Raw genomic sequence first — 27,746 nt, 5'->3', positions numbered from 1 at the left:
CCAGCAGATCATGGAGCATCTTTAGGCTTACGCTTCTCCTGGCTCTTATAAAAGCAGGTTGGAAAGAAGAATGGTCCCACAAAGGGAAGGAACGGGACCATAGCAAGGTTTGTTTTGCCAGCTGAACTGTGCAAAACCAGTTTTCCCCATGTTGAGAGCAAATTATAATTTATGACTGAAACCCCCTTGAGCTCGGAGCTGGATGCTGCAGAGCTGGCACCGCTCGGATGGCCACGTGCACCTAACCCTGAGCGGAATCTACTATTTAAACCACTTTCTATAATAATGGACGATCCAAATTACAATAAACTAAAATCTCGGGCTGCGCACGTAAAGCAGACGGGAGGTTGTCAGTGGGTGAAGGATCAGCCTCAAAATAAAGCCAAATTTGATGAAGAACCACTGAAATCGTCACCTCAAATGAGAAGACTGTCTATTTATGGAGCACGTGGATACGTATTTATATACATTGTGTCTGTGGGCACATTACTAAAAATATGTCTTTTGAATATATGTATTTATATATATATGACTGAGTGTATAAATTCCTTTTCTACATAAAAATCCGTGTTCAGAAATGAAAGCGTCGGCATCGTTAGCCGTGGCATCCTCGTCTGGAGGGATGTTGGGAACTCGCGGCATCCCCGTCGTCTGCAGCATGTAAGCGCTGGCACCAAACCAGACGTCGGTCTCGTTCATTCGGGAGCTCTCTAAAAATAAAGTTTCCAGCCTTGGAAAAGCTTTCCCAAGCTCCCCAGGATCAATTTTAGGATGTCTAGTGTACAGACATCTCCAGAAAGGAGCTTTTACAAGGGTTAGCTCCTCTATTTTATCATATAACTATGACCTATTTTAATATAATTTTAAAAAACATTAAATATTACATTGTCTTCTGGAAGATTTTGGTACAATATGCAAATATGGCTTCTGTTCTAATTTTTAAACTGAGCTTTTCGAGACATTATTCATATTTTCTTGCCCATCAGCGTCTGCAAGTTGATGGTACCTTGGTACTTGGTAAGCGATCAAGAGAAAAACAATTTATATGCTCGGACTTAGTGGCTCTAAGCTTCTGTTTTTAAAGGTTTATATTTTCATGGATGTTTAATTGATTTGGAATATTTTTTTAAGATTATTTTAAGCTGGGGAAGTCAGCTGGGAATGAAGAAAGACATAGATGGGGATTTAATTCCTCGTTTCTCACTTTGCAAACGCTGCCTGAAGCTGAAGCAGACGGCGTTGGAGCCAAGACGAGAGGAATTTCACACCCTTCTGTTTAGTCGTGAATTTTTGAGGCAAAATATACATTTAGACATCCAAAAGTATCTGCCTGTAGATCGTATCCGCAATAGGAATGTGATGGGAAGCGCTCCCATGTGGAGCTATGCTGGAAAAAGAGATTTTTCCAGTTGATTTCCCACTTCATTTTGGGAATTTTTGTTGTGTAAATGAGGTTTTTTTCTGCCTGGACTTTTCCTCTACTCTTGGATTTACTCAAACATTACTCATGCTTACAGGAAACAGAAAATGCCATCTTTCCCTTGCATGCAGCTCACTGCAAATAATAATTTTATTGAGTTTTTCCTTCTTAAAGCTTTGATTTTCTAGTTGGACTTCACAAAAACTGAAACAGCGCCGCATGCTCCGTTTTACTCCCCGTTTTACCTTCATTCTTGCCCCATCCCAGGAAAGAGGAGAGAGCATCATCCCTGCCTTTGGGTTTTAAATGGTGTTTTCTTCTCAATTTTCACTGCAAGTAATGGCAATATCCCCATGATATAAAGCATCTGCCTCCTGGGCACTGAAATGCTGAGATCTTTTCACGGCTCTTGGCTTGCGGAGCGTGGCTGCGTGCCCAGCAACCTCCAAACCTCTTGAAATCACAGCAATTTTTTGACCTTTGATATCCCATGATAGTGCAACGAACTTCCTATGTCATGGAAAAAAACCATGCCTTTGTCTTTCACAGCTTCTGGATTTGAATTTATTAATCCCTCAGTTTTGTGCTTTAATATAGATGGGAAATTAATTATGTTTCTCTTTTCTTCCCTTCTTCCTTTCCTTCCCTTCTTCTTTTCCTTCCCTCCTTCCCTTCTCCCTTTCCTTCCCTTCTTCCCTTCTTCTTTTCTTCCTTTCCTTTCCTTCCCGCCTTCCCTTCTTCTTGCCTTCCCTTCTTCTTGCCTTCCCTTCTTCTTGCCTTCCCTTCTGCCTTTCCCTTTCCCTCTTCTCCTCCTTTCTTCTCCTCCTTTCTCCTCCTCCTTTCTTCTCCTCCTTTCTTCTCCTCCTTTCTTCTCCTCCTTTCTTCTCCTCCTTTCTTCTCCTCCTTTCTTCTCCTCCTTTCTTCTCCTCCTTTCTTCTCCTCCTTTCTTCTCCTCCTTTCTTCTCCTCCTTTCTTCTCCTCCTTTCTTCTCCTCCTTTCTTCTCCTCCTTTCTTCTCCTCCTTTCTTCTCCTCCTTTCTTCTCCTCCTTTCTTCTCCTCCTTTCTTCTCCTCCTTTCTTCTCCTCCTTTCTTCTCCTCCTTTCTTCTCCTCCTTTCTTCTCCTCCTTTCTTCTCCTCCTTTCTTCTCCTCCTTTCTTCTCCTCCTTTCTTCTCCTCCTTTCTTCTCCTCCTTTCTTCTCCTCCTTTCTTCTCCTCCTTTCTTCTCCTCCTTTCTTCTCCTCCTTTCTTCTCCTCCTTTCTTCTCCTCCTTTCTTCTCCTCCTCTTTGTATTTTTACCACATCTCTCCTGTTTCAGTTCTTCTCTGGGTTTCCATGTTCCTCTCCTCTTAAGTTTTTCAAGCTCTTGATCACTCCCTCCAAACACCTCTTAATTTTACCATATGATTTTGGGGAGCAATAACCCCTAGTGAGCACGATGCTCTAGAGAAATGCAATCTTAAAAATAATATTTAACGCTTTTTTCCCCTCTAATTAAGCCTTTGGTTTTACTTAGTGTTGTCCATGGAGGGATACGGAATAATTTGTAAACTGCATATGTGAATGTGTAGAGACATTTTCTGCACCGTCGTGATGCTGTTGGGCTCGTTTTTCCCACCGGTCGAGACACATGAACCTTTAATTCTGCTGGGGATTAGAGCGTGTTTCTATTTGGCTTAGCATTGAAACAAAGTCCTGATAAGAGAACAGATCCAATACTCCCATAAAGATAATGGGACTTGTTTCTCCACACACTGCGCTATAAAATTGTGGATTTTTTTCTGTTGGTAGCAGGAGGGATTTCATCAGCCTCTTGCGTCCCAGTTGGGAAGGTTTTCCTGATCCTCAGCACGCGTATTTTAATCTTTATTTCATTATTCCGTGTGGCATAAGCAGTATTTGTGCTCTGGGTCAGTGTTAGGCAGGCAGGGTTTCTCTTTAATAGTGCTTAACTATCTCTTTACTGGAGTTCCTTTGATTTTTGTATAGAAAAATGTTGGAAATTCTGTTTATTTGGCCCCCCAATTATTACACGCTGATATGTCTCCGGTAACACTGTGTGATTTTCAGTAACCGTTTATGCTCATATTCCAAGCATATGCATTTCAAAGTCTGGACCTGTATTTTGTCATCCTTTTTTTATGCTCTTTAGGGTCTTTTTTTAATGTTTGAACGTCACAAACTGTGTTTCATGTCACAGAATTCAAGTCTATCTGAGCTTTTTAAGCTCTAAAAAAACATCCCTTACAAACAAGAAAAACTCAGACTAATACTGAGTTTTCTTAAGAGCCGCCTCGCTGCTTAGCTGCATCCTTCTGAGTATTGAATGTCATGATGAAGTACATATATAAATGTATTTTTTTTTTCCTTAAAGAGAGGCCAGATGGAGTCGAGTTGGGAGCTCAGTGCTCTCCTCTCCAGCAAAATTGCATCTCTCTGCATTCCCCAGACCAAGTCTCAGCTATCCAGGGATGGGAGGAGTAAATCCGTACATTTTTGGGGGAGTAAGAATGCCAAAAAATAGGACTTTATGGACTTCACTGCACTAGGATCTTTTGCAGATAGTGGTAATGTCAACGGTTTCTTGATGGAAAACTCATCTTCTAGAAACGGGACATTTCGATTTGCCCCTGAACATAATTTTAAATACAAGGTATAAGTTTAAGCTGACTTTAAATTAACCTCCAGTTTGAGGTTGGTGTGGTTTTTTTTTTTTTTTTATTTAAGTGTTTCATATTGTCTTCATCCTGACTGTGTGTTTGTTAAATGAAAACCTCATGTCGTTTGGATCGAATTCCTTAATATTCAAGTGCTGTGCGAAGATCTTGAGTCCACCAAAGCGCGGCAGAGACTTTAGTGTCATCCTCCAAAGTGAAGAAATATTTCGAGGTAGCTTTTAAGGACCCCTCCTGAATTCTGCAGAAAGACCATCATTAGATGAATACACAAATTATATAGAAGATTAATAACTGAGAATTGAGTAAGTTTAATGTGTATACATATGGATAGCAATGATGTTCCCTAAAGCTGCTGCTTTTCTGTGCACAGTTTCACGATGTTCTCAGTCGCAAAGCTGTAGTTATATTTCCTGGGCTCTGATTCTTTCTCAAGACAACCAGATAACTGGAAAAATGCTAGGGGAAAAAAAAAAAGGGGGGGGGGTGGATTTTTTTTCCGCTTTAGCTTTGGAGCAATTGCTCTGGCATCGTTTCTCCTGCTGCATACGTTCCTGTCTTGAAATGAGAGCGTGGACCTGAGTTATTGTGGAAAAGGTTATTAGCTGAGGATTTTAATCCCTCTTCGTATTTGGCCAACGTGGCCAGATGTTGCATTTTGGGGGAAATTAGCCAAAATCCTGCAGCTGAAGAAACCGAGGCCAAGGAGATACGTGATGTCCAGCCCCGGGTCATACACCGGCCGTTGCTGAGCTGAAGAGGAGCCTAAAGAAGTCAAGACCTTAAAATCTGCTCTTTTATGGCCATTTATCGAAGTATATTTAAGAAAACCAGCTGGCATTGCTAATTTTGCACCGATCTTTGGATCTTTTTGATGTGGTCAGAAGAGTTTCGCAGCAACGTTCGCCGCGCAGAGTGATGGTGTGTGCCCGGTTTAGATGTATTAAGACTTAAAACCCTACGTAACTGGGGTTTTTCTGGGGAAAAAAAATAGACGTGGAAAGCCCTCATACAAGTATTTCAAAAAAACCAGTCACGATAATAAATAGATAAGCCAAATAACATGCACCAGCCACTAAAATAAAGCTCCTGTTTTATCATCCTGGCAAGTTTTATTGCTCTCGGGCTGCTTAGGACCAGTCTTGAGTGGGCAAAGCTGGGACTAACGGACCCTGCAGCCGCTTAGCGGGCGGTTGATAAACGACGCTCTTTTAAATCACTCAGGTTAAGCTCACGCTCACTCAAGAAATGTGCAGCCTTCTACACTTGGCTGGTTTGCTCTATAGAAGCTTTTTCTCCTGACTTGCACTAAAAATACATCAAATCTTAGTCAAATACACAATTTTTCTATGCCTATGGATTCACAGGGAGTTGTGGATGCGATCCCGCCTGTCGGCTCTGTCCTGGTTGTTCTGTAGGAACCCGAGGAAAAAAAAATCACAACAAAATTAAAAGAAAAAATAAAATTCATAACGCAGTTGTTCCTTATTTTCAGGGTTTTTTTCTTCTATCAGGATGGGTTATGTTTTGAACCTGAAAGGCTTTTAGGGCTGTTAAAAACTCCTCGCGCGCATGCGGTATCGTTAGTGTGAAGGTATATGATGTCTCAAATACTGAATTCAGGACCTCGTAGGTTTTTAGCCAAAATTTCCTTGTGTGATTGCTCAAAGCACTTCTAAAAATAATATATGTAGATTTAATGTTAATTCTGGATGAAGATACACTGGAGAGTTGCAAAAACAAAGATTGTTAAAAAATGTTTTTTGCTCATGTTAAAAATAAAAGCAGAAGTAGCAATAAAAATGAACTGGATTGTTATCAATGTGCATATTGGTGCAATTTTGAGGATTTTTCCGGTTTTTTTTCAACATGTCTTACAATGGAGAAGTAAAAATGCAGCTTGGATCAGTAGGACTTTTCCCAACACAGGGACTAACGTGCACTTCCAATATCGCCGTTTCGAAATTGAGTCACGAGTCTTAAAAACGTGATAAAAATGATGGTTTTTAAGCTCTACTTTCTTCAAGATGCCCTAAAATAGTTTCTCCAGAAGACTTCTTAAAGTAATCCAGCTGAAAATCTCAGAGGAGACAACTTTTATAAAAGACCTTGGTAGGCATGGTCTGCCATATAGCTAACCTATGGCCGGTGCGCCCAAAATTATAAAATATCACGCGGTTCCTTGTGGTTTAAGGTTGTTCAGGTGGTTCCTTATCATTTTGTTTTGCATCAAAAAAAAAAGTTGGTGGCACATTAGCAGAAAAGATGCTCATTTTGCCAAATGGTGCATTTGTTTCCATGAAACCCTTTGAATTTTACTCTCTTATTTTTTTGGCTTGCACCCAGTATCGTTCTAATATCTATGGATTTTTTAGGAGGAATATAGAGCAGAAGGAATTAGCTGGCACAACATTGACTACATCGACAACTCCAGCTGCATCAACCTCATCAGCAAGAAGCCGACGGGCCTGCTCCATCTGCTGGATGAGGAAAGCAAGTGAGTAGGAAACTCTTGCTCCTAACAATATTTGGGGTTTTTTTCACTGAAAAAGTGTTTATCCTGAACGCTTACCTCTTGTAATCCTTCCCAATGGCTCACCAGGCTGATTTATCATCTTACGTCTCTCATTTTATATCCACAATGGTAATGCAAAGAGTGGAGAATCAGCAAGCTGAGCAAAAAGCCTGAACAAATCGTAATTAAAATTCTGCTTCGTGGATTGCTTCCCCTAAGGGGAAGGGCAAAGGTTTCCTTGGCTTTGCTTCTCTCCCCATTTTCTCTGTCTCTTGTGGTGTAATGATGTGAAGATGCTGAGCGAAGGGAGAATCCAAGCGCATGAGTTCAAGCAGGTTGTGTGGGTGGTGTTATTCAAATATAAGGTGGATTTATCAATTTTCTTTTAAAAATTAAGCCAAAGTGAATGGAGGGCACTGTAAGTACGGGCTGCCAGGATTAGTGAAGTGACTCCTGAAGTTGAAGCTACCTTTGGAGGTAAAACAACTCAGTGTTTCCTAGACACGCGAATGCCCCATAGATGTAGGAGCAGTCTAAGCCTCAAAGCCAATGGCAGAAATGTGGGATTTCAGCTAAAAGCAGCTACCTCGAGTAATTTCTAGAGGCATACAGTATGCTACAATAAAAATATGCCTATTTGTGCTTTTAGAACTGATTACAGGCCATTAGTAAATCAGTTCAGAGTTTTTCAAACACCAGATATACCTTGTATTTGGATAGGATCACATGCTTACTATCTGCAGGCACAGAAGCTCAGAATACCTCTATTTTCCTAGTTGTGGTCAAGAAAGAAGGGCAAAAACTTTTCCATTGGCTTTACGGGTATCTTCTTTTTAATTCTTTCCATTCAGTTTCCCTCAAGCCACAAACCAGACGCTGCTCGACAAGTTTAAGCGTCAACACGAAGGCAACTCCTACATCGAATTTCCGGCGGTCATGGAGCCGGCTTTCATCATCAAACACTACGCGGGCAAAGTGAAGTACGGAGTGAAGGTCTGTCACCCAGCTGTTCCTCGACTTATTTTCATTTAAATCATCCAGCTGCGATGGGACAGGAGAGCTCCGAAGGCTCCATGGAGACGTTTCGGAGAGGACTTGACTAGAGAAGAGACGCAAGGGTTGGGAGAGAAGCGTTTGGTGAAAAGCTTGCTTGAAATGAGAAGGTGGTGGGGATCGTGTCTTCCTGTTCTCCTCCACGTTGCAAGCTCTACGTGTTGGGAAGAATTAGGGGCACGCACTGAGGTTAATGCTGCGTCCCAGATTTGGTCTGAAATTGGGTGTTTCGTAGCCTTTCTGGGCTTGATTTGTGTAGAAAACCCAACATTTTTTTCATCATTAGCCATTTTTTAGTACAGGTTACATTAGCATCGCTCTTAGTGTCTCACCACTGCAGGTATTTTTTTAAAATCCCATGCAAACAATTTCAAAGTTGACACTTTTTATATTCCTACCAATTACTAGCAGAAGCAATTCCGATGGGCAGGTGAAGCCTGTATGAGAAACAGCCTCGGGATTGGACTCAATGATCCTGAGGGTCTCTTCCAACCGAAATGATTCTATGATTTACACCTGCAAATCTGTAATTGTGTTTCTGATGCAACAATTACACGTGACAAACTTTTGAGATGCTTCAGAGAGCAGCGCTTTGGGATTTTCTGACCATTAAGAGGTGTCTAATACGGGGGCAGAAAAAAAGATACAAATAGGATCGAATAGTTTTTCTGTCCTAGGGACAGCCTGGCAGATCTTACCCGGCGTATCTTGTAAATATTGTTCATTTTCTTCTTTCCTCCTCCTCCTTTTTCTCCTTCCCTAGGATTTCCGTGAGAAAAACACCGATCACATGCGCCCGGACATCGTAGCTCTCCTGCGGAGCAGCAAAAACGCCTTTATCTGCGGGATGATCGGGATCGACCCGGTGGCCGTGTTCCGCTGGGCCGTCCTGCGGGCGTTCTTCAGGGCCGTGGTTGCTTTTCGGGAGGCTGGAAAACGATACGTGGAGAAGAAAACCGGTACGTGTGCCCATCTCCTAATCCCAGCACCTGTTTTTCACCAGGTCTAATATATTACTACACTGTTGTAAGTAGCCTGACTTATTAGGAGCTGTTAATCAATTAAAAAACTCGTTCAAATAGTATGTAAAAGTTACATTTAAAGGTCCATTGTAAGAAAAGATTTTCACTTTACCGCTGCTTTAACTTTTCCTTTTCCTAGGATGCATGCAAAGGAAAACCTGAATGATTCAGAAGCATCAAAACTACTCGGCAAATAGGGCAAATTATTTTTGCTAGGAATTCTTGAGCTGTTAGTTACATTGGGATACAAAAAAGGGCAATAATTCTCTTCTAGAATTTTTTCAAGCTGTTCACCCTTTAAGCTGCCATAGAGCGTGTCTCTTGTCTAGCGAAATTCATTGCTTTGCAGTCAGCCAGAACCAGCTCACGCCCAACGCGGGGACATTAAATTAATGGAAAGTAACGGTGCATCATCATGCTGTGGCAGGCAATACCTGGCTGTGCTTTTAGGCCATTTCTCTGCATAAAAAGCAATTTCGGCAAGACGGGTACAAGCTATTACTATTAATTTCTGGGCACAAGAGGGCTTGAAATTCTTGATGAAATTAGAGCCTCAGCAGGGAAAATGTCAGCGGAGTTAAAATGAAGCACGGAGCCACACCATAGTTTTTTTTTTTAGTCGGAGAGGTGTGCGTCAAGGAGAGCCAAAGAGCTGGGACAAGGAACGTAGGTAGGGAAACCATACAAGCGGAAAGAATAATTTTCTCCTTCGTGGTGAATAATAGCATCCTGAGAGGAGCAGGAGGCAAAAATCAGCTCTTGAGACCCTTCCTCTTGAACCGCTTGGATGCGTCGTAAGAGAAAAGCTGTTTCTCGTGAACCCAGGTCTATCTGGCACGTCGAGGCAGCGCTGATGGGCAGCGGCATTTCCTAACGCTGAGAGGTAGATGCCAAAGCCATTTGGCATTGGGAGGAACCTCGCTCCAAAGAATTGGCTTCCAAAATCCATCTTTGCGTTTTCCCAGCGTTGCCTTTTCACCTTGCGTAAAACCCAGGCTGACCTAGAGTGAGCTGGTCAAGGACAGAATAAAAATACGTTAGATATCGGGAAGGAAAAGCTAATTTCAAGCCCTGCTTCGCTTTCTGTGTCTCTGGCCGTGGGTCGTGCCTGCCATGCTCGTCTCCTCACTAGCTAGCATTCCGCTTTTCAGTCTTGAGTTTGTGGCTATAACTTCTTTATATCTATATATACCAATATATCGATATAAAATACAGTCCAGGAGGTTTTCAGACCATTCTGAGACTCCGTCCTTGCATCACCTTTTTTTTCCATACCAAAACTTACCAACACGTGGTTTCTAAACCTTTTCTAGCACGTGGTGCTGCTCTTTTATCTATATGGTATCCCATAGCCTGCTTTCAAATGGCTTTGTGCTTTGTAAACTTTTAGAGTCAAAAAAAAAGAAGAAAAAACAAACAAAAAACCTCAGAATTGTCAGATAATTTATTGCCTGCATTTCTATGCGCATCTTCAGCCTGCATTGGGCTGGAGCAGCACAGCACATTTGCTACCACTTGCTGCTGGTGCCTCCTGCTCCCCAAAATCACCCAGAAAAGCCCCAAACCGATGCTTTGCATCTACAGCAGAAGGCGTTTGTGAATTATTAAAGAAGGACTAAAATTACCCCATCTCGATAGAGAAAAGCAAACAACAAAAGATAGCGTATGGTTTAGGTTTATTTTGGTTTTTTTACCAAACCTTGCTGGCTTTAATTAGCCTGATTGGAATGTCTCACTGCCCACGGATGTGGAGCTTTGGATAAAATGGTGGTAGATGAGCTGAGAATAACTTCACACCCATGTGTTCATCCAAGTGTGCACGCTTAATATTGATACATAATTTTTAAAAATGCGTGCTGCCCCGTTCTTGGCTCCTGAGCTCCTGTCTGCTGCTGCTGCCATCCACCAGGCAGGTGTAATTAATGAGTAGGAAAATATCTGAAATGTGCTTTTTTCTTTTTTAATTTAAGGCTCTTGGTGCTCTTTTGTCTTAATCCCACATGGATGTCCCTTGCTTTTACCCGTCTGAAGGCCTGTCTGAGTCACGCTTGCAATACCCAACAGGGATTTTAATAAAAAATCTCCGGCTTATTTATAAGCAGCTCTGCAAAATTTTGCTCTGCTTCCTTTTTGCATCATCCTTTTGGTTATCTCCTCCATTCCAGCAGTGTCAGCCAGTGCTGCGGATGCGTCTGTAAGGATAATCAGCATTTTTTTCCTGCTGGCTCTGGGGACTCTTCTTTTTTTTTTTGTGCTCCTAATGTCTTCGTAGCGCAGCTTTATAGTGACTGTGTGATTGTCCTCGTTAGCCTGGAGGTGAAGAGCTGCAAAGCGATGTCGCTGCCAATTTTGTTGGGTACCTTTCTCTTCTGCCCGAGCGATTCCTCCCGTCCTCCTCGGATGAAACACACCGGGATCGGACGAGCTACAATTAGTTGAAGGGTGGACTTCTTCAATAATTTCATTTTTTAATTGTAATTATTATGGAGTTTATCAGGCAGGATTGAGCTGGTCCAGTGTTCGAACTAGATTTGTTAGTGAACTTTGATTAGAGGAACATTATCAAGCTTTTTAGGAAAGAAATTCGGCTGATTGTAATTTTTTTTGCTATATCATCAATATGAATTTATTACGTAATAAAACGCTAATATTTTGTAAGCAAAAACTTGCTGAAAGAACGAGTGCTGTCCATATAAACCAGGCGGTGGAGACTCCCAGCTTTCTCGTCTTGGTTTTGCTGGACACGAACCCAAATCCTCGCTCTGACGATGGTTCATGGTCCTGCCACCATGTTGTCCCTCGACAGGTGTTTGCGTTTGGCCAACAAGGGTTGCTCCTTGGGTTAGTGCCCATCAGGCTGAGAACGTCGTCTCCAAACCAATCCCATTGACTTCTGCAGGTTTATTCCTCAAGCTGGGCACCCAAAAAACCAACCCCTCAAAAAGAATTAAAAACAAAAAAAATGTATTTGCCAAATAAAGGTGATAGCAACCAAAAAACTGGTCTTTGAGGTCCCAGCGAGCAGCGCGAAGTGGTGGTCATGCCAGGAAGATGCTCTTGACAGTGTTCCTCTGCAAAGTTCTCGTTGGTGCTTCCCGATGATGTAGCGTGTCAGTATGAAATGCTGCCGTACGTGCTGACGCAAGGTAACTCCTCGGTGACCTCGTGACGCCTCAACGGGAGCGTGACGTGTCCCTTGGCACCTCAACGATGCCGGGAGGGGCTGCCCGTTTGCGCAGCATCACCAGTTGGAGCTGGGCCATCCAAGGTCCGCTTGGCCACGCAACGATGGTTTGTTCCAACTTCCGACCTCAAACCCGTCCTACCTGACTCCGGACTCTGTGTCCTCTGCAATGAGGAATACAGAACCCTTGTTTAATACAAATAATTTCTATTTTTTCCTTTTAATTACCAAAATCTGAGCAAAGCGTGGCTCTGCGTTGCAAGATGCAAATTTGAGGTGGCCTCACCCAAGAACATCTGCGCAGGGAATTGTGGATAATGCCTGGCAAAGGCACGGAAAGCATTTTAAAAAGCAGTTAATAAAAGCAAAGATTTGTCTAATCATCTATTTTTTTGCCCAAATAATCTCAGAGCGATTATAAAGCGATTATGCTCTGGCTAATAAGGATTATAAGTGCGGTTGGGATTCGGTCCAGCCCGTCGCTCCCGTGCCGCGGCACCACGTCTGGAGGAAACCGAAGTTAAATTGTGTCGAGCACGGAAAAAAGTGCGACCCTTGAGCTCTCCCATCCTTCGGGCCTGTTCTCTCCTGATTTCTGCTTATATAATCTTTCTCTTCTCTCCGTTTGTTTTTTTTTTTTTATCTTGTTTTTATTTTGCTTCCCAAGGGCATGATGATGCAGTGCCGTGTGCGGTTTTGAAAAATGTGGATAGTTTTAGCTTTCTCCATCACCCAGTCCATCAGAGGAGCTTAGAGATCCTGCAGAGATGCAAGGAGGAGAAGTACAGTAAGGCTCCACCACCCACCTCTCTCCCTCTCATACCACACTCACATGCCGAGAAATGGAAACCAGGTGCATCGTTCGGCGTAGAAAGGGTAAAAAAAAGAAACCCAAAATGCCCAAGGGGCCTTCTAGGATCGAACCGGCCGCCTTACAGCAATTTTAAGCCTATTGGGAAATTATTAGGCGGAGTTCCAAGAGTAAAATTAAATGCAAACCCACATTTCTTGAGATACGGCGTCATTTTGTTGGCAGTTTCCCTGTTTACTCGCCAATGTGATGCTGGGAATATTTTCGGTGTGTGTTTTATTGTTGTTATCACATGCGTGATAATAAGTTCAAAGCACCGCAGATCTGGTTGGAATATTCCTGATAGAAGGCACGCGGCTGATACAGCTGGAATTTGACTTTATTAAGGTTCCATTGGACTTTAAAAATAACTTTGTCTTGTGAAAATATTATCTCCAAGGGCTTCTATTTAAAATGAAAGCATTTGACAATTTTATTTTACAGAATGAGTTGGGTAAAGATGCACTTGGTCTCCGTTTCTTCCTCCTCACTCCTCTGTCACGTAATAAACTCATCCTGCATGACAACACAGACACTTCTGCCTGTGCTACTGTATTATATATATTTTTAAAAATCTATATTTGATACTTATATATTTAGATATCATTTTTCTGCCATTCCTTTCTGCAGAGCTGAGCACGGTAAGTACCGTAGCTGCATGTTAAGTCTTCGCAAATCTGCTTTTCCTACTAGAAACCTTATATCGGTTCCTGCAGCATGTAGCGTTGCGGGAGAAGAGGTGTTTTAATTCTTAAGTTAGATTTGAATTCTGAATTTAGACTACATTATCTTTTCCTACACGTTCCCACCCATTGCTAGTATTAACTAAAAGGAAATATAAAGCACTAAGACAAACACAGCAATAGATTTTCTTAAGCGGCGTTGTGCTAAGTGACCTCACTGATTCTAAGAAACTATTGAAAAGGAAGGCGATTATCAGTACAGTAAATTTAATTTCAATTAATTAATTTTAATTTGTAAGTTAGCTCAGCAATATGGGAAGTTTGAGGGAGTTAATTCGCAATTAGTTAGGCTTAAGAGAGGGAAATTCATATAACTCAAGAGACACTTAAAGCCTTAATTTAATGTGAAGCAGTTAGGCTGAGCTTAATGTTGAGCTCAACATATTGAAACCTCATCGAAATTCATATAACTCAAGAGACACTTAAAGCCTTAATTTAATGTGAAGCAGTTAGGCTGAGCTTAATGTTGAGCTCAACATATTGAAACCTCATCTGGTTGATGTTCTTAAGTAGGGAGCAGACTGGGATTATCCTAGACTCATCTCAATGAGACTAATCAGTCTGTTTTTGAAATGCTACGGCTGAAAAAAAAAGTGTATGTTGAAAACCAGAATAATTTTAGTCGTGAAATGAGCTGGACAAAGGGAATGAACGATTTCCACTCACACCACTGCTCCTTGGCTCGCTGATTATTTATTAATAGGTATAATTTAATCACCCAAATTCACTATGCAGGATTCTCAAAGCCACGTACAAGTCATTAGGTTAAATCTAAAACGTTTCCCCCATTTTATGTCTTAAAGAAAATCCACTCTATTTCCCAGAAAAGGGGCTACATCAATATCAAACTTTTATTTGGCTTTGGCATGGATGTATTTCTTCTTTTAAGAGCCAATTAATGGGAAAATGTAGAGAATTCTATTTTTAGGGCTATGTCTAAGGTAATTTTCTTTCACCAGCTTGTGCACCCTAACTTCTCTTAATCAAAAAGTCACTTCGGGTGTTAAACTGGCAGAATTCCGACGCGGTTCTAATGCAGCCGTTATCTAAAAGCGTGAAATAGAAATTCCCTTTTCCTGAGCAATGCAAGGTGCAGATGCAGGAATATTTTTCATAACTTCAGCCCAACTTGTTGGGGCTTTGGGCTTTTTCTTTGAGGATTTCTTTGGTGGGGAGTGCAGGGCGGCGAAAGAGAACAGAGTTCGCTCCAAAAAGAAGGGCGTGGACTAAAAATAATCGTAAAAATACCAACAAAAGCCCATTTTTCATGAAATGCTTTAGGTAAAACTAGCTACAGAAATCACTAATGCCGTATTTTAGGCAGATTCCTGATTATTCTCATTTTTTCCCCCCTTTCCAATCGGGTTTTTACGTTCTGAACAAGCAACTTTCGGCACAGAAATGCAAGTCTTGGAAGAGGTGGAAGAACATTCCTGGGACAAGAAATGTAACCAAAAAATGGTTTAAATGGCAATTAAAAAGATTAAAAAGAGAGTTTTGAACTCTAGGCACAGCTGGGCACTCGGATGATCTGACTTGCTCTCTAATAAATGTGCGGAGGAGGAGATATGCTATTGCTTCCTATTCAGTTAAAAACTATAGCTTTCTTTTTAAAGAGATGGTCTTTTTGCAATTTTTTTCCACTGCAAAAATCTCAAGGTAAAAGGATATATATAAAATATATAAAAGAATATATCTAATATATAAACATTCTCCCTGTGTTCGAGTGAGTGCTGCGATGTTCCCTGTCTCACAGCAGCGATGTCAAGACAATTCGACAATTGCTCGGCTGTTTTCATGTCAGAATTCGAGCTTATTTGGTCTCTAAGTAGCTGCAGTTTAGTGACTTGAAAAGCATTTTGTTGTCTACAAAAATTGTCTTCTGTCTTCCTAAACACTTGGTTACAAAACATTTGTACTTTGGGGAGGTAATAGCTGCTTCTGTAACCACGCGTTATAATTTCCTTGACTATTAAATATAAATTGGATATAAATTTTTATATATTTATTAAATATAAAGTATAAATAGGAATATTAATAGCAAATATATGCATATATTTATATAATATTGGCATGTAGAATATTACTATTTAATCTAAATTATAAATATTAACTAAATTACTCTACAACTACCCCTAGCAGAGGATATAGATTCAATAGGCAATAAAGCCTCCTTGTGCAGCACATACCGCTTGCTATACATATCCTTCTCCATACATCTGTAGGAAGGGAAGAAACGTGTGAGGAATAAATTCCCATTTTTCCAAGCACCCTATTTATCGTAATCCCCACGTTTTGCCCGTGCAAGCAACGGGTTTGTCCCGTGCACAGCTTCGGAATATTTTGGACACGCAGGACGTGGGTGGCCGGTCCCCTCCACCACGTCAGCCTCTTCTGTCACCCCTTTTGCTTATCAGTTGGGACAACACGTCCCTACTCTGACGTGTGGGAGGGGAATTAGTAGCCTTGAGCCACCAGCGTTACTCAGAAGGGCGATGACTTTGCAGCAGGGAGGTAGGACGGAGTAGACGACGGGTACGTCGGCATCCTTGGCACCCTTGTGTGCCCGGCATGTGCCGTGACATGTACGTGCTCCTCCTCACTCTCGTCAACGCTAAGCTATGGCTATGCTAATTGCCTTTTGGTGAAGAGCCAGCTAGAAACTTCTTTTTTTTTTTCTTTTTTTTTTTTTTTGTCTATGTGCTACTTCAGGTATTACTCGGAAGAGCCCGCGGACACCGCTTTCGGATCTCCAGGGAGTCAACACCATCAATGAGAGGGCCCAGCGGTAAGTCCCTTGCTTTTACTTTTACAGCAAGGAAATCTTGGTTGGACAAGCGTTATCTGTTGTTATAAATTGACTGTATTAATGTTTCTCCCAGCGTGCTTCTTAATTTTGTCTTCATTCTTTCTCTGCTATGTGATCATATCTAAATATCTTTATAACAGTAGGCAGGGAAAGCAACTTTCCTCCATCAAAAGGCAGTGATTGTAGGTGGTGTGGTGTACGGGGCAGTAAGAAGCTTGCAAAAAAAATAATGAATGTGTTGATATCAAGGAAATACAAATTTAATGAGGACTTCTCTGGAGGGAAAAACCCAATGATGTGTTTGTGTGCAGCAATGTGGCGATGGGCACTGAGTGTGGATAACCCAGAAAGTTACGAGGCTCGAGATGGTACCTTGTCAAATGATTGCTTGTTTTTTAAGGGAAAAAAGCATATTAACTGGAAATAGGTCGAATTTTTACAGTTTATGTGTACAGTTTTATTTTTTAGCTATTCCTTGAAGGTTCTGGCCATTCAGGCAACTCCTTAATGAGACCTTTTTGTTTGAGAGTCAGGTCTGTGCTTTGAGATGCAGATCTGTGCCTCTTCTGCCAAAGGTTTTCCAAATCCATTTAAGAATTAAGTTGCTCCTGAAGCAAAGTGTTTTCATTTCAAAGGGATATCTGGGCGCTGAGCCTCCTCCTGTTTTACAGCTACTCTCATGCTGTCCCTCTGCAGACACTGGAAAGGCTGATCATCCAAATTCCACCTCTAAAGGGGTACGATGCTTCTCTGCTTCCCTCCGAGCAGATGTTAGTGTGCTGGGGAAAGATAGGATCAGATCATCCTCAGCTCCTAAAACAATTGCTCAGAGCTGCAGACATCCGAGTGTAACTTCACGGCTGCTCTGATTTTCATCAGACATCCAGAACACGTCGGGAGGAGTCTGAGATTGTCTCCTGAAACATGCCCATCAAATCCTCTGTCATGGGCCTTGCAGCTCAGGGCGCTTCCCTTCCACACAAAATAAAATATCCTCCAAAGATATTATTAAAGCTAATTTTTTACTGGCTTCCGTGCCAAATGGCCGAAATGGAAATTAGATACACATTCCTTTTTTTTTTTTGTAGGGGAACAAAAGTGTCTTTTGTAGTCTGGCTTTGCTCCCCACGTGCCCTCTGCCATCAAGACCAGAACATCCCTCTTGCTCTGAATTTCTTCCCTTTGAGAGCGGTGCTGGCACCTTGCTGAAGGACAACTGGATATTCTCGTATCATTGCGGGCTGGTTTCTTTTCAGTGGTCGGAGAGGATGTGATTTCCATCAAGTTATTGGATTGAATTCAAAAATTTGTGCCACTTCTCGAGTTTGGGCAGAAATCCAGCTTGTGTGAGCGATCTCAGCCTATCGTGGGAAGGTGATGCAACCCCAGTTGTCCTCACATCAGTCTTTCCCACCCCTCCTTTTCTGTCTCCTAACACTTTAGCTGCTACAACTCTAATCTGTCGGGTTATGACGATAGAAGGTACCTGGTAATGTTGGAGGCAGAGAAGTTTGTTGTCTCCAGAGATGACGTTCACTGTTTTGAGCATCTCTGGTTGCGCAGGTTTCCCTAAACATGATGTAAGGTGAAACTTTGTCCCTGTGGAGATCTTCACGCGTAGATAAGCTCTGCGGTTTCTCTAGCGAGCCTTCAAACCTGACGTTGGTACGTGAAGAACACGTGTGAGGTGGGACGGGGCTTTTCTTGACCGTACGGAGACGCGTTGGTGCGGCAGCTTGGTCTGCTGGTATTTTTGTAACTCAAAACATCTCGATTATCTCAGCGAGGGGCCATTGTAAAGGCAGGGAACAAGGAGGAGGATGGATTTGTTTACTGGGGAGTTCAGCCTGTGGTCAGCTCTATTTATTTGGCGTAACCCAAGCCAGCACAGCAGACAAGTTGCCTTAAACAGCCGGAATCAAGGGCAGCAACTTCTGTGTCTTCTTTCTGTCATCTTCGGCAGTTGTATCCTCACAACAGGGTCAGGACAGACAGTTTGTTCCTTTTACTGATATATTTGCAGAAAATATCCTTTGGAAGATGTCCGAACTCCTACGTTCCTTCTGGTCTGGTGTCTCGGTGGGCCATAATCTTGGGCAATCATCAGTGATGGTCCCCAAATGTTATCTGTGCCCCTTCCTTCCGAAAGCATAAACAGGGGTCTCTGAAATTTATCCTGTGCTTTCAGAGTGATTTTGGTACCTTTCATTGATCTGAGTCCTGATTTTGATCTGAAGAGTCATATCACACTTGATAAATGTTGGTTATTTTGGTTAAATTGCACTTGTCGAGCAAGAAAAAGAGGGAAATACAAGGCTGAAGGCAACACGTATAGAAGTCAGAGTTACTCTAACAGCTTTCCCACAGATAGACCGGCAAGCAATTTACGGAGCTAAATTAACCAGGAATTTGCTTTCAGAGCCATCTCACGATCACGCGGCGGCTGATACGTCTGCGCTGTGCATCCAGCCCACAGGATAGCCCGGGGCTCGCTTCGGAAAGCGCGTTTGTGGCATGACATCACGCAGGAAGCGGCGGCTTCGCGAGCCAAGCGCTCTCCTCTGATCTCTGTAGAAAGCGGACGGGTGGTTTGCAGATGCTGGAGGTGGAAACCAGGCTTTGGCAGAGCAAAAACCACTCGGCTGCGTGTTTTCCTGCCAGTTTATGTCCGTTAGTGAAATTTATTTACGTGCGGTGATGGCTCAGTGGCGTGCAGGACAGCAAGCGTTGATCGCTCTGTCTTGAAACAGTGAGTTGGGCTTGGTGAGATGATTGACCTCCCAAAACAGCTGTCGGTCACCGTATGCACATATCCGTCCTCAAGTGTCCATAATAAACAGACCTGTCATTTTCTCTCTCTCTTTTTTTCAAAACCACACGGGAATTTCTAGGGTTTTCTATTCTCTGGTCCTGTTCAGAGTCTGTATAACCACAGCTGGTCTCAAGCCGGAGAGCACGTTGCGGTCAGCCAGGATTAATGATGGGTTGTAGATCCTGAAAGTGGCCATTGAGGTTTAGTGGTGCCCATCCACCGGTGATTTTTTTTTTTTCCCCCCTTACAAATAGGTTTTTGATGGGTGAGACCTTAGCTGTAAAGAGAAAGAAGCTGGACAGGAGAGATCACTTGGATATTAAAGCTTCTTTCTGGCCTCCCTTGAATCAGACAGACTGCTTACAACAAAGCAGATCTCGGAGCACTCAGCCAGGGGTTTACTTTGCTGTGATTCATCCTTTCTTTTAATAACGGTACATGTCAAAACACTGATTTAATGGGCCGAGGACGGGATTTGAGAAGCGCTGTGGTGAGGCAGCAGAGCGACTTACACTCCGGCATCACGTTGCTCCAGGGATCTGGCTCCAGGCTTGAAGCTGGCTGAATGAACAACCTCACGTGCTTTATTTTTTAATTTCCGTGTGGCACTTGGTATTTGCCTTTCCTCCAAATCCTGATTTTAAAGGCAAAGAGCTGCCTTGTTGCTGGACCTCAGAAGTGACGGGTGCCAGAGGCCTCATTTAAGCCACCGTGTCCTTCAGCATCCTTGTGACCAGGAGACTGGTGCTGCATTGAGTGTCTTTATCCTCCTTTTTCTCCTGAGACAGCTCTGGCGGGGGTTGCAGACCCCGCATCCTTCCTTCGATCGAAAAAACAAAACCCCAAAAAAACCCCCAAACTCCATCAGCAAACCAAAAGTATCGCAGTTGAGTGCAGCCCAGGAGAGACTTTGCGTAACCCCAGTCACCATAGGAAGGTTCCTCAGCTCTGGAAATTATTTGCCGTGATGTGAAGTTGTGTCGAGCACCCATTTCTCTCCCTCCCGGGGCGGATTTTGGTTTCTCTCCCCCTTCCCTTCAGCCCTTCTGCAGCCAGGTGAGCGTTTCTGGAGGGCGCAGCAGCTCTGCTCCGCGGCAGGGAGGACCAAACCAGGCCAGTGAGTTGTCATCGGGTCCCTGCAAGTGATTCTGGGGCTGGCATCCTTCCTTTGTGGCAAATAAGTAGTTTATTGCAAATGACATTTGCTTTCTCTTTTCCTAATTAAATGATTGCGTGAATTAGAGAAGACAGAGTTGGCATCATCTGAAGTTGTGGCTATTAATGGTGGCAAGGCTGATGGCAGAGGTTACAGTCTCATATTCTTCAGAACACTCGAGTGTCTGCAGACCCAAACCTTCCGACTGAGAGAACCAAGAGCTGTTATTTTCCTGCTGATAGTTTGATCCTTTTATGAATATTTGATTTTTAAAAGGTGCTTAACAAGCCAGTCACTTCACGTGGTGTCTGGCATCAGGAACTCATCCCATGGGAACAGATTTACTAAAGCGATGACTCTCATTTTCTACCGACAGATTATTTTACGATCTTATTTTTTATTTTGTCATAGAACCAGGTTTTTTTTTTACTCTTCCTGACGCTGTTTGGTGTTGCAGTGATGCCTACGCGGTCGGCTGGAACGGCCGGATGGGGATGCGGCATGGCAGGCTCGCCAGCCCTGGCACCTTTCTAGACAAAGACGGGATATTTGTCAACGCAACCAACAGCAAACTGCTGGAGAGAGCCCACGGCATCCTCATGTCAGTACAAAACAAGGGGGTTTGGGCTTTGATCCCGCAGCATAATGAGCGGCACGGGTAGATAGAGGAATGTAAATAGGCAGGATATAAAAATACCAGGATTTCAAGTAGACTTGCAGACGTTTCGGCTGGGTCAAAGTGACCCCGGTATGTTTTATGTGTCTGATTTATTTAACTCTTATCATTCATTTGTAATGACAGATGCGGGGGAGAGAGAGAAGGGATGAATCTGCCGGTCAAACCGGTCTTAAGATATGACAGCAATGTAACACAGTCACATTTTTTGACACGATACCAAAGTTTCCATTACAAATGAGGTGGGGAAATGCTGTTTCTGATTCACGCTGCAGCCTCAGAAGGTTCAGAGAACATCGCCGGGCTGGGTGGAGTTAACGGGGGGTATGAGAAAGCAGGAGGGTGATCGGTCCTTTCGCTCTACCCAAATTACCGGCATCCCCCTCATTTCCAATGTAACGATTTGCTTTAATTGGATTTGTAGTTTGCAGCACGCAGAAGCAGCCCCGTTTCAGTGCAGGTTTTAGGAAGCAGCTGCTAAAAGGGATTGTGAAGGGCTTGTTTTATCAACTCCATTCTCCAGCTGCACACGTGGATTAATCTGAGCCATTTATTATCTCCCCAGGCGAAATAAGAACTTCAAAGCCAAACCAAATCTCCCAAAGGTGAGCGAAAAGCAGTATTTTTACCTTGCCAGTCGCTGGGTTGAGTCTGCAGGTACAATGTTGAGATGCTGATGGATGTGAGGAGGACAGCTCATGTCTTCATCAAGCCCTCAGCAACTCAGCTCTGTTCAGGGCTCTTTAATTTCTTTAAAACCAAAGGATTTCAGCCCTGGGAAGAGAGCTGTATGAGGGTGTCTAATATTTAGTTTCCCTCCAACTTGACTGCATTTACTGTATTTCAAGAGATGCCAAGAAATCTGTTGCACCTCAAAGAATAACGCTGCTTGTGGTCCTCACTGGTGCCTCTTCGGTGGCCAGGAATGGAGCACTAGGAGGAGCAAAACTGGTTTTACTCTGTGTGCACATTGCACCGGGAGAGGCACAGTTAATCCATGAACTGTGAATTAATAATTAATAGTTTGTCTGTGACCCTTGGTGGGTACAAGAGCCAAATTTCCCATGGCCAAAGATGGAAAGAGTTTGGAGGAACATGATCTGGGGGAGCAGAGCAACATTTCAAGCGATGTTTCCCATTGAGATTAAGTAGGGTGGTCACCTAAGGAAGCCCTGCAGAGGGTATAAAGAGAGAAACAGCAGATGGCATGGTGAGAAAATCTAATTCTTCTTGTATTTATCAAGAATAAATGGAGTTTTTCTTTGTCCACAGCACATGCTGGACGTGAAGTCCCTCAAGCACCTGACCAACCTGACGCTGCACGACCGCATCACCAAATCTCTTCTCCACCTCCATAAGAAGAAAAAACCGCCCAGCATCAGCGCCCAGTTCCAGGTAAATCCTTTCCCTCCAACACAGAGATGTGAATTAAAAGCCAACACCTGCTCCAGGTCCCCAGGAGGACCCTTGTAGGCACAGTCCTGTGCTATCGTCACCGGTTTAGGACTAGAGTTGAGCCGAGGAGGCGGCTTGGATAAGCTGGGAGACACCTTGCAGGTATCGAAATGGAAAGAAACAAGAGTGATGGTGGTTCTTGTGGTGGGGGATGATGCGGTGGAGCAAGATGGGACGTGAGGATGAGCTGCAGAGCGGAGATGTTGGTGTATCCCCATCCTCTGGTACCTTTCTTTCCAAACCATCGCGTCGTGGCGCTTTTTCTGCTGAATCCAGAAACAGCAAAATCCCAAACCAAACATTTTTGCAGTCTTTTTACTCGCGTCCAGCGTATGAAATTCAGTCTGGTTTCAAGCCAGCCAGAACGTGAATTTTAATAGGGGCAGAAAGGTCCAAATATTGCTGCGTTCTCTCCCAGCAGGCGGAGGAGCTCAGGGAAGGGATCGATGCGGCGTTTGCTGTGTCGGTGCTGCGCGCCAGCCAGCTGACCCTAGCAACAGCCGCAGCAAAAATAATTCTCCAATATGTGCACCAGGGCTTGGAAACTGCTACAGGACACATGCACGAGCAGGTGGTAATATTAGAAAGCAGCTTTTCAGTGAAAAATCAGTTTCTAAGCAAGTCTGGCTTGCTTTTGGCTTCAAATTTCATTTTTTTGGAGACATGGGTCGTTTATAGAAAATGTTCACGTGTGGATCTGGATAAGATTCAGTAATTAAGCATATACATGACCACGCATATTGATATCTATGTAATATATAATTTGCAGAATGCGCATCTCTGTGTGTGTGTATATATATATTTTAGCTTAGTCTAGTCTAATTGTGTGCTGGTTAAACACACTTCTGCAGAGTTTCATTCGTGCAATACAATGAGGGGCTGGAGACAGGGATGTCGTGGAGTGAAATGCCTTCCCCAAACCTATTCATCCCTCAATAGAAATTCTGAAAATTGAGATTTTTATATCTATTTTTACAGCACGTACAAATAAGAGAGCACTAAACGCTGTGAAGGTTTCCCCCCTATCCCTCTGCAGCAAAGTGGATCATTCAAATACCTTTTCCTTACGCTTTCTGGTGTTTCCCAGCGGTGATTTGACGACGTAGGAGCTGTGTCTACAACACATTCTTTTTTGATTAAAATGAATAAAACGATAAGTCAGAGGCAGTTCTGCTACGACTGCTTCTCCTCTCAGACAAAGGTCGGGCACTCCAGCCCTAATTTCATCGAACGCTCGTAGGAGAGAAGCGTTTTCTCAGGAAAGCAGCGCGGTGCGAGCCAGCGAGGTGGCTTCTGTATCAAGAGCAAGATAATTGGGTCACAGGCAGGAAAACCAAATGTTTCCTATCACGGGGATTTGGTTTATGTGGGGCTTTTTGGTTGGTTTGTGTGGGGTTTTCTTTTTTGCGTGTGTATGTGTGGTTTTATTATTTTTTTCTTTTCCTTTTTTTCTTTGTTCTTTGTTCTTTTTTCTTTCTTCTCTTCTGTCTTCTCTCTCTCCCTTTTCTCCCTTTTCTCCCTTTTCTCCCTTTTCTCCCTTTTCTCCCTTTTCTCCCTTTTCTCCCTTTCCTCTATTTTTCTCTATTTTTCTCTATTTTTCTCCTTTTTCTTTTTCTCTCTTTTCTCTCTTTTCTCTCTTTTCTCTCTTTTCTCTCTTTTCTCTCTTTTCTCTCTTTTCTCTCTTTTCTCTCTTTTCTCTCTTTTCTCTCTTTTCTCTCTTTTCTCTCTTTTCTCTCTTTTCTCTCTTTCTTTTTTTCTCTTTTCTTTTTCCTTTTTCTTTTATATTTTCTCTTTCTTTTTTCTTTTTTTCTTTTTACTTTTCCCTCTTTACTTTTTTTCTCCCCCTTTATTTCTGATAAATGCTGCCTTGTGACTAATACCTGAACACCAGGCTTACAACCGCTCCATCTCCTATTGATTTTAACCACACCTATACCTCAGATAATCTCTGGGTGAAATAGCTGTATCGTATTAGAGGATGCTGTGATGGCTTTGGGGGCTGAAAACTAAACTGCCAGTCCCTAAACTGCAGGAATGAGATGTAAATCCTGCGTTTGGTGTGACCCTAAAGGAAAAGATGCTGCCACGTGTAGCATGGGATGACGCCAAAACAATTTGTCGCGCTCTGAAATTCCGAATACAGGTGGTGGAAGAGCGGGTGGCCGGAAAGTTTTACAAGCAGAGGGACAAAGGCGCAGGGTACGGGGTTAATCCGGGGACCTCGCGTGGCCTTTGCGGATTCACGGTGAGCAGAGCTTGCAGCAGATGGCAGGGGAGACCTGAACCATCTGCCGTGTGCGGGATGTCACCCATGAGATGGAAATACCCGCTCCGGCGCCTGAGGTTCCAGCCCATTTCCAATATCTCCTAATAGGTTTTTGGTTTGTTTCATTTTAAAAAAGCACTTCCAGCCTACTTTTAAGAAAACCAGTGGGGGTCTGGGACGCCGTGACGTTCCCGCTGTCCCCGGCATGGGAGCGCTGGGGACGTTTGCGTGCGGTTAATCGATGCGGAACGCAGCTGCGCCGCACGTGCATGGGATCTTCCCCAGATAAATGCTTCTGAACATGAAAGGCTTCCCTAAACATGTCTTTTAAAATGATCCGAAGGAGAAGAAAAGGCTTCCTGCAATGAGATCTTTAGGTGACATGCTTCTTTCTGATATCACGTTGCTTTATTAGCAGATATATTCAAACATTTATAACTCTGCTTATCGTAAATACACAGCAGTGTCTGTAACAGCCGCAGACTGACTCAGCACGCACTGGTTTTCGGTATCGTTTTGTTCCAAGGGCTTGCGCTTCGTCACAGAAGAGTCAAAGATTTGCACATTTGGCATCACGTCCCGCTGGAACAAGTCTGTGTAGCAACGAGGCCAATATAAATTCAATTTTGTAGGCTCGACTTCTAATAATAATGCAGAAATAAGGGGAAATGGGAACCTGGAAAAGCCTTTATTATCAGCGATCACAACTGCGCATTTCAGCAAGGGAATAAGGCCAGGAATAGGCCAACATTGAAAATATTCTCCTCTAAAACAAGCTTATGAAGTGTTTAGCATTTGTAGACTTTAAAAATCATCGCAACTTCCACATTACTGTCATTAAAAAAACCAAAATCATTTCTAGGCCAGAAATAAGGTTTTAACAATTAAAAAACAGGAATAAAGAGGAAAATAGGGTTTGTATTTTAAAAACATTTGGCGCAAGGGGTAAATCATCATCTTGGAGCTCCGCTCTCTAGAAGAGGTTCGTTGGTGTGGGACAGGACGTGACTTCGAGCTGCAGTGGCTGATGTGAAAAAGTTAAACTTGGGATCTCAAAATACAACCTAGAATTGGATTTATTTCTGGGTAATTTGTCAGATGCAAAGATAAAACCAGCCAAGTTGCTTGAACCGAAACGCTCATTTCAAGCAACAATTTCCCTCTGCCTGGTTTACTCGTCATTTGTTCCAAGTTTTTTGTTTTCTGACTTGAATACCTGGATTTTCAGGACTTATCATGGTCTGTTCTCCATTTCCCAGCTTCAAATGTCTTCTCTGTTGCAGGCGTCCCTCAATAAGCTGATGGAGACCCTTGGCCAAGCAGAACCTTATTTTGTCAAGTGCATTCGATCTAATGCTGAAAAGGTAAATCCCGTCCTGTGAAAAATCCTCCTGGAAATATTTTGGGAAATACTTACAGGGGGGTTAAAACCAAAAGAAAGCCCTAAATCAAGTTGGATTTAGAAGGTATTTGTATATGATCAATGGAAAACTCAGGTGTTGCTCTTGATAAACCGCATGGGTTTTTTTCTTGTAATTGTTGAAACAAGTCTATGAAAATTATATGGTTTAATTTATACGAGAAATATATTGGTTTTCATAAATGAATCTGACTTCATTGAGGCTTCTGCCAGCCAGAGATTTTCAGACCCATCAATTCACTCATGCTGTTACTGAGCCCTAAAGCTTCTTTAAAATAAACTTTCTAGAGGTGAAAGCAGAATAAGCCACGTTATTAAAGTGGCTCAATGATGCATCATATTTTTTTTATATGTCTCATGGGCTCGGTTTAAAACGAAGGTTGCAGAAGTGATGATTTCTTGTGGATTAACCCTTCAGGGTTTTACTCAGACATTTAAAGATGAAGCTTTATGCCGAGGAGATTATTCAGTTGCTTGCAATCTTACCCATTAGCCGTGCCCTTGGGGGTGTCTTATTCAGTTTGGGGGCTCCAAAAAACTTCTTTATGGCTTTATGTATGTAATCAGCTCTTTGAAAGCCGTCATTTGATGGCATCTTGGAAGCAAACAGGATTCAACCCTGGTGGGATTAATACAATTCTCAGGGACCGTGTTCCCTCTCTCCCCAGCATTGTTGCCAACGTGCGTGTCATGCAGATGTGCCGCATCTGCTGAAACCATTTACCCATCCACACGCTTAAAAGCTCCACTTAAAAGAAATATGTGCTCATTGTTGGCCTGTTTTTCCCCTTCCAGCTGCCCCTGCGGTTCAACGACAGCCTGGTGCTCCGGCAGCTGCGCTACACGGGGATGCTGGAGACCGTTCGCATTCGCCAGTCGGGATACAGCTGCAAATACTCCTTCCAGGTCGGGGGGGAAAAGCTTTTCGGTCTTTCCTCACCTTTTAGCATCGTTATCATAGTTGTCTGAATGTTGCTACCTTGTTTTTTTTTTTTTTTTAAAGTAATGAATTTACAGCTCGTGCAAGGCAGCGGATGTGGTCGTCTGCTGCGCTGCCGGTTTCTAGCAAGCTGGTCCAGACCTAAGGGAAGGCTGTGAGCCCCTCTGCACATAACGTCATGGTTTTTGAACAAAAGCAGTGGTTTTTTATAACGTGGACTTCCTTTTTGCAAAAAGTATCCAGTTTACACGCACTTTTCTGTGCAGGTTTTGCAATCAGCTGGGAATGGTGTTCACCCCATCCCGTCCGTGCTGGCTGCATCCCATCGAGAGGGCGATGAGCATCCTCTAAACCTCTTTGGAGTTATCCAGTTTTTCCTGTTTTCTTCTTTTCTGGGTTTTAACAGGTTTTGCGCACATGTCCTTTCATGCTTTGCTGGTGCTGATTTTTTTCCTGCTGGCAGCTGCTTTGGGCCAGATGTCATGTCCTGCACAGCAGCTGTTTAGAAAAAGAAAACAGCTCATTTTTTTTTGTCATGAGCGTGGCTCCCAACCTTGCTTGGGAAGATCTCTCCTCTCATACCTCCTCTGTTCTTTGAGTTCTCGCAGCAGTAACCAACGGAGAATCTCAAAGATGCTTTGCAGATGCTGGTAACCCCCTTCCGCAGCAGCCCTTGCAGAGGATTTGGAGCATTTTTCACTCCAGATGACCCCGTGGGTTCTGCAGAACCTCTCCTCCTACGCTAAAAGACAT

The 27,746-nt window shown here is 43.1% G+C and overlaps 1 protein-coding gene across 3 annotated transcripts in view; it reads left to right on the top strand.

The window, feature by feature from the left end:
- Nucleotides 1-27,746, top strand: part of MYO9A (myosin IXA) — a 163,085-nt gene that overhangs the window by 109,522 nt on the left and 25,817 nt on the right. For all 3 annotated transcript variants that reach the window (XM_065641480.1, XM_065641481.1, XM_065641479.1), the window contains 10 exons: nucleotides 6,468-6,589; nucleotides 7,459-7,600; nucleotides 8,424-8,619; nucleotides 12,534-12,653; nucleotides 16,172-16,247; nucleotides 20,694-20,837; nucleotides 21,478-21,517; nucleotides 22,185-22,307; nucleotides 25,917-25,997; nucleotides 26,849-26,959. In XM_065641480.1, coding sequence (XP_065497552.1) covers nucleotides 6,468-6,589; nucleotides 7,459-7,600; nucleotides 8,424-8,619; nucleotides 12,534-12,653; nucleotides 16,172-16,247; nucleotides 20,694-20,837; nucleotides 21,478-21,517; nucleotides 22,185-22,307; nucleotides 25,917-25,997; nucleotides 26,849-26,959 — 1,155 coding nt within the window. The remainder of the gene's footprint in view (nucleotides 1-6,467; nucleotides 6,590-7,458; nucleotides 7,601-8,423; nucleotides 8,620-12,533; nucleotides 12,654-16,171; nucleotides 16,248-20,693; nucleotides 20,838-21,477; nucleotides 21,518-22,184; nucleotides 22,308-25,916; nucleotides 25,998-26,848; nucleotides 26,960-27,746) is intronic.

This window comes from Caloenas nicobarica, chromosome 10 (genome assembly GCF_036013445.1).
Source record: "Caloenas nicobarica isolate bCalNic1 chromosome 10, bCalNic1.hap1, whole genome shotgun sequence".
NCBI classification, from domain to species: domain Eukaryota; kingdom Metazoa; phylum Chordata; class Aves; order Columbiformes; family Columbidae; genus Caloenas; species Caloenas nicobarica.
Note: the sequence above shows the minus strand (reverse complement) of the source record. Positions and strands in the feature narration are given on the sequence as shown.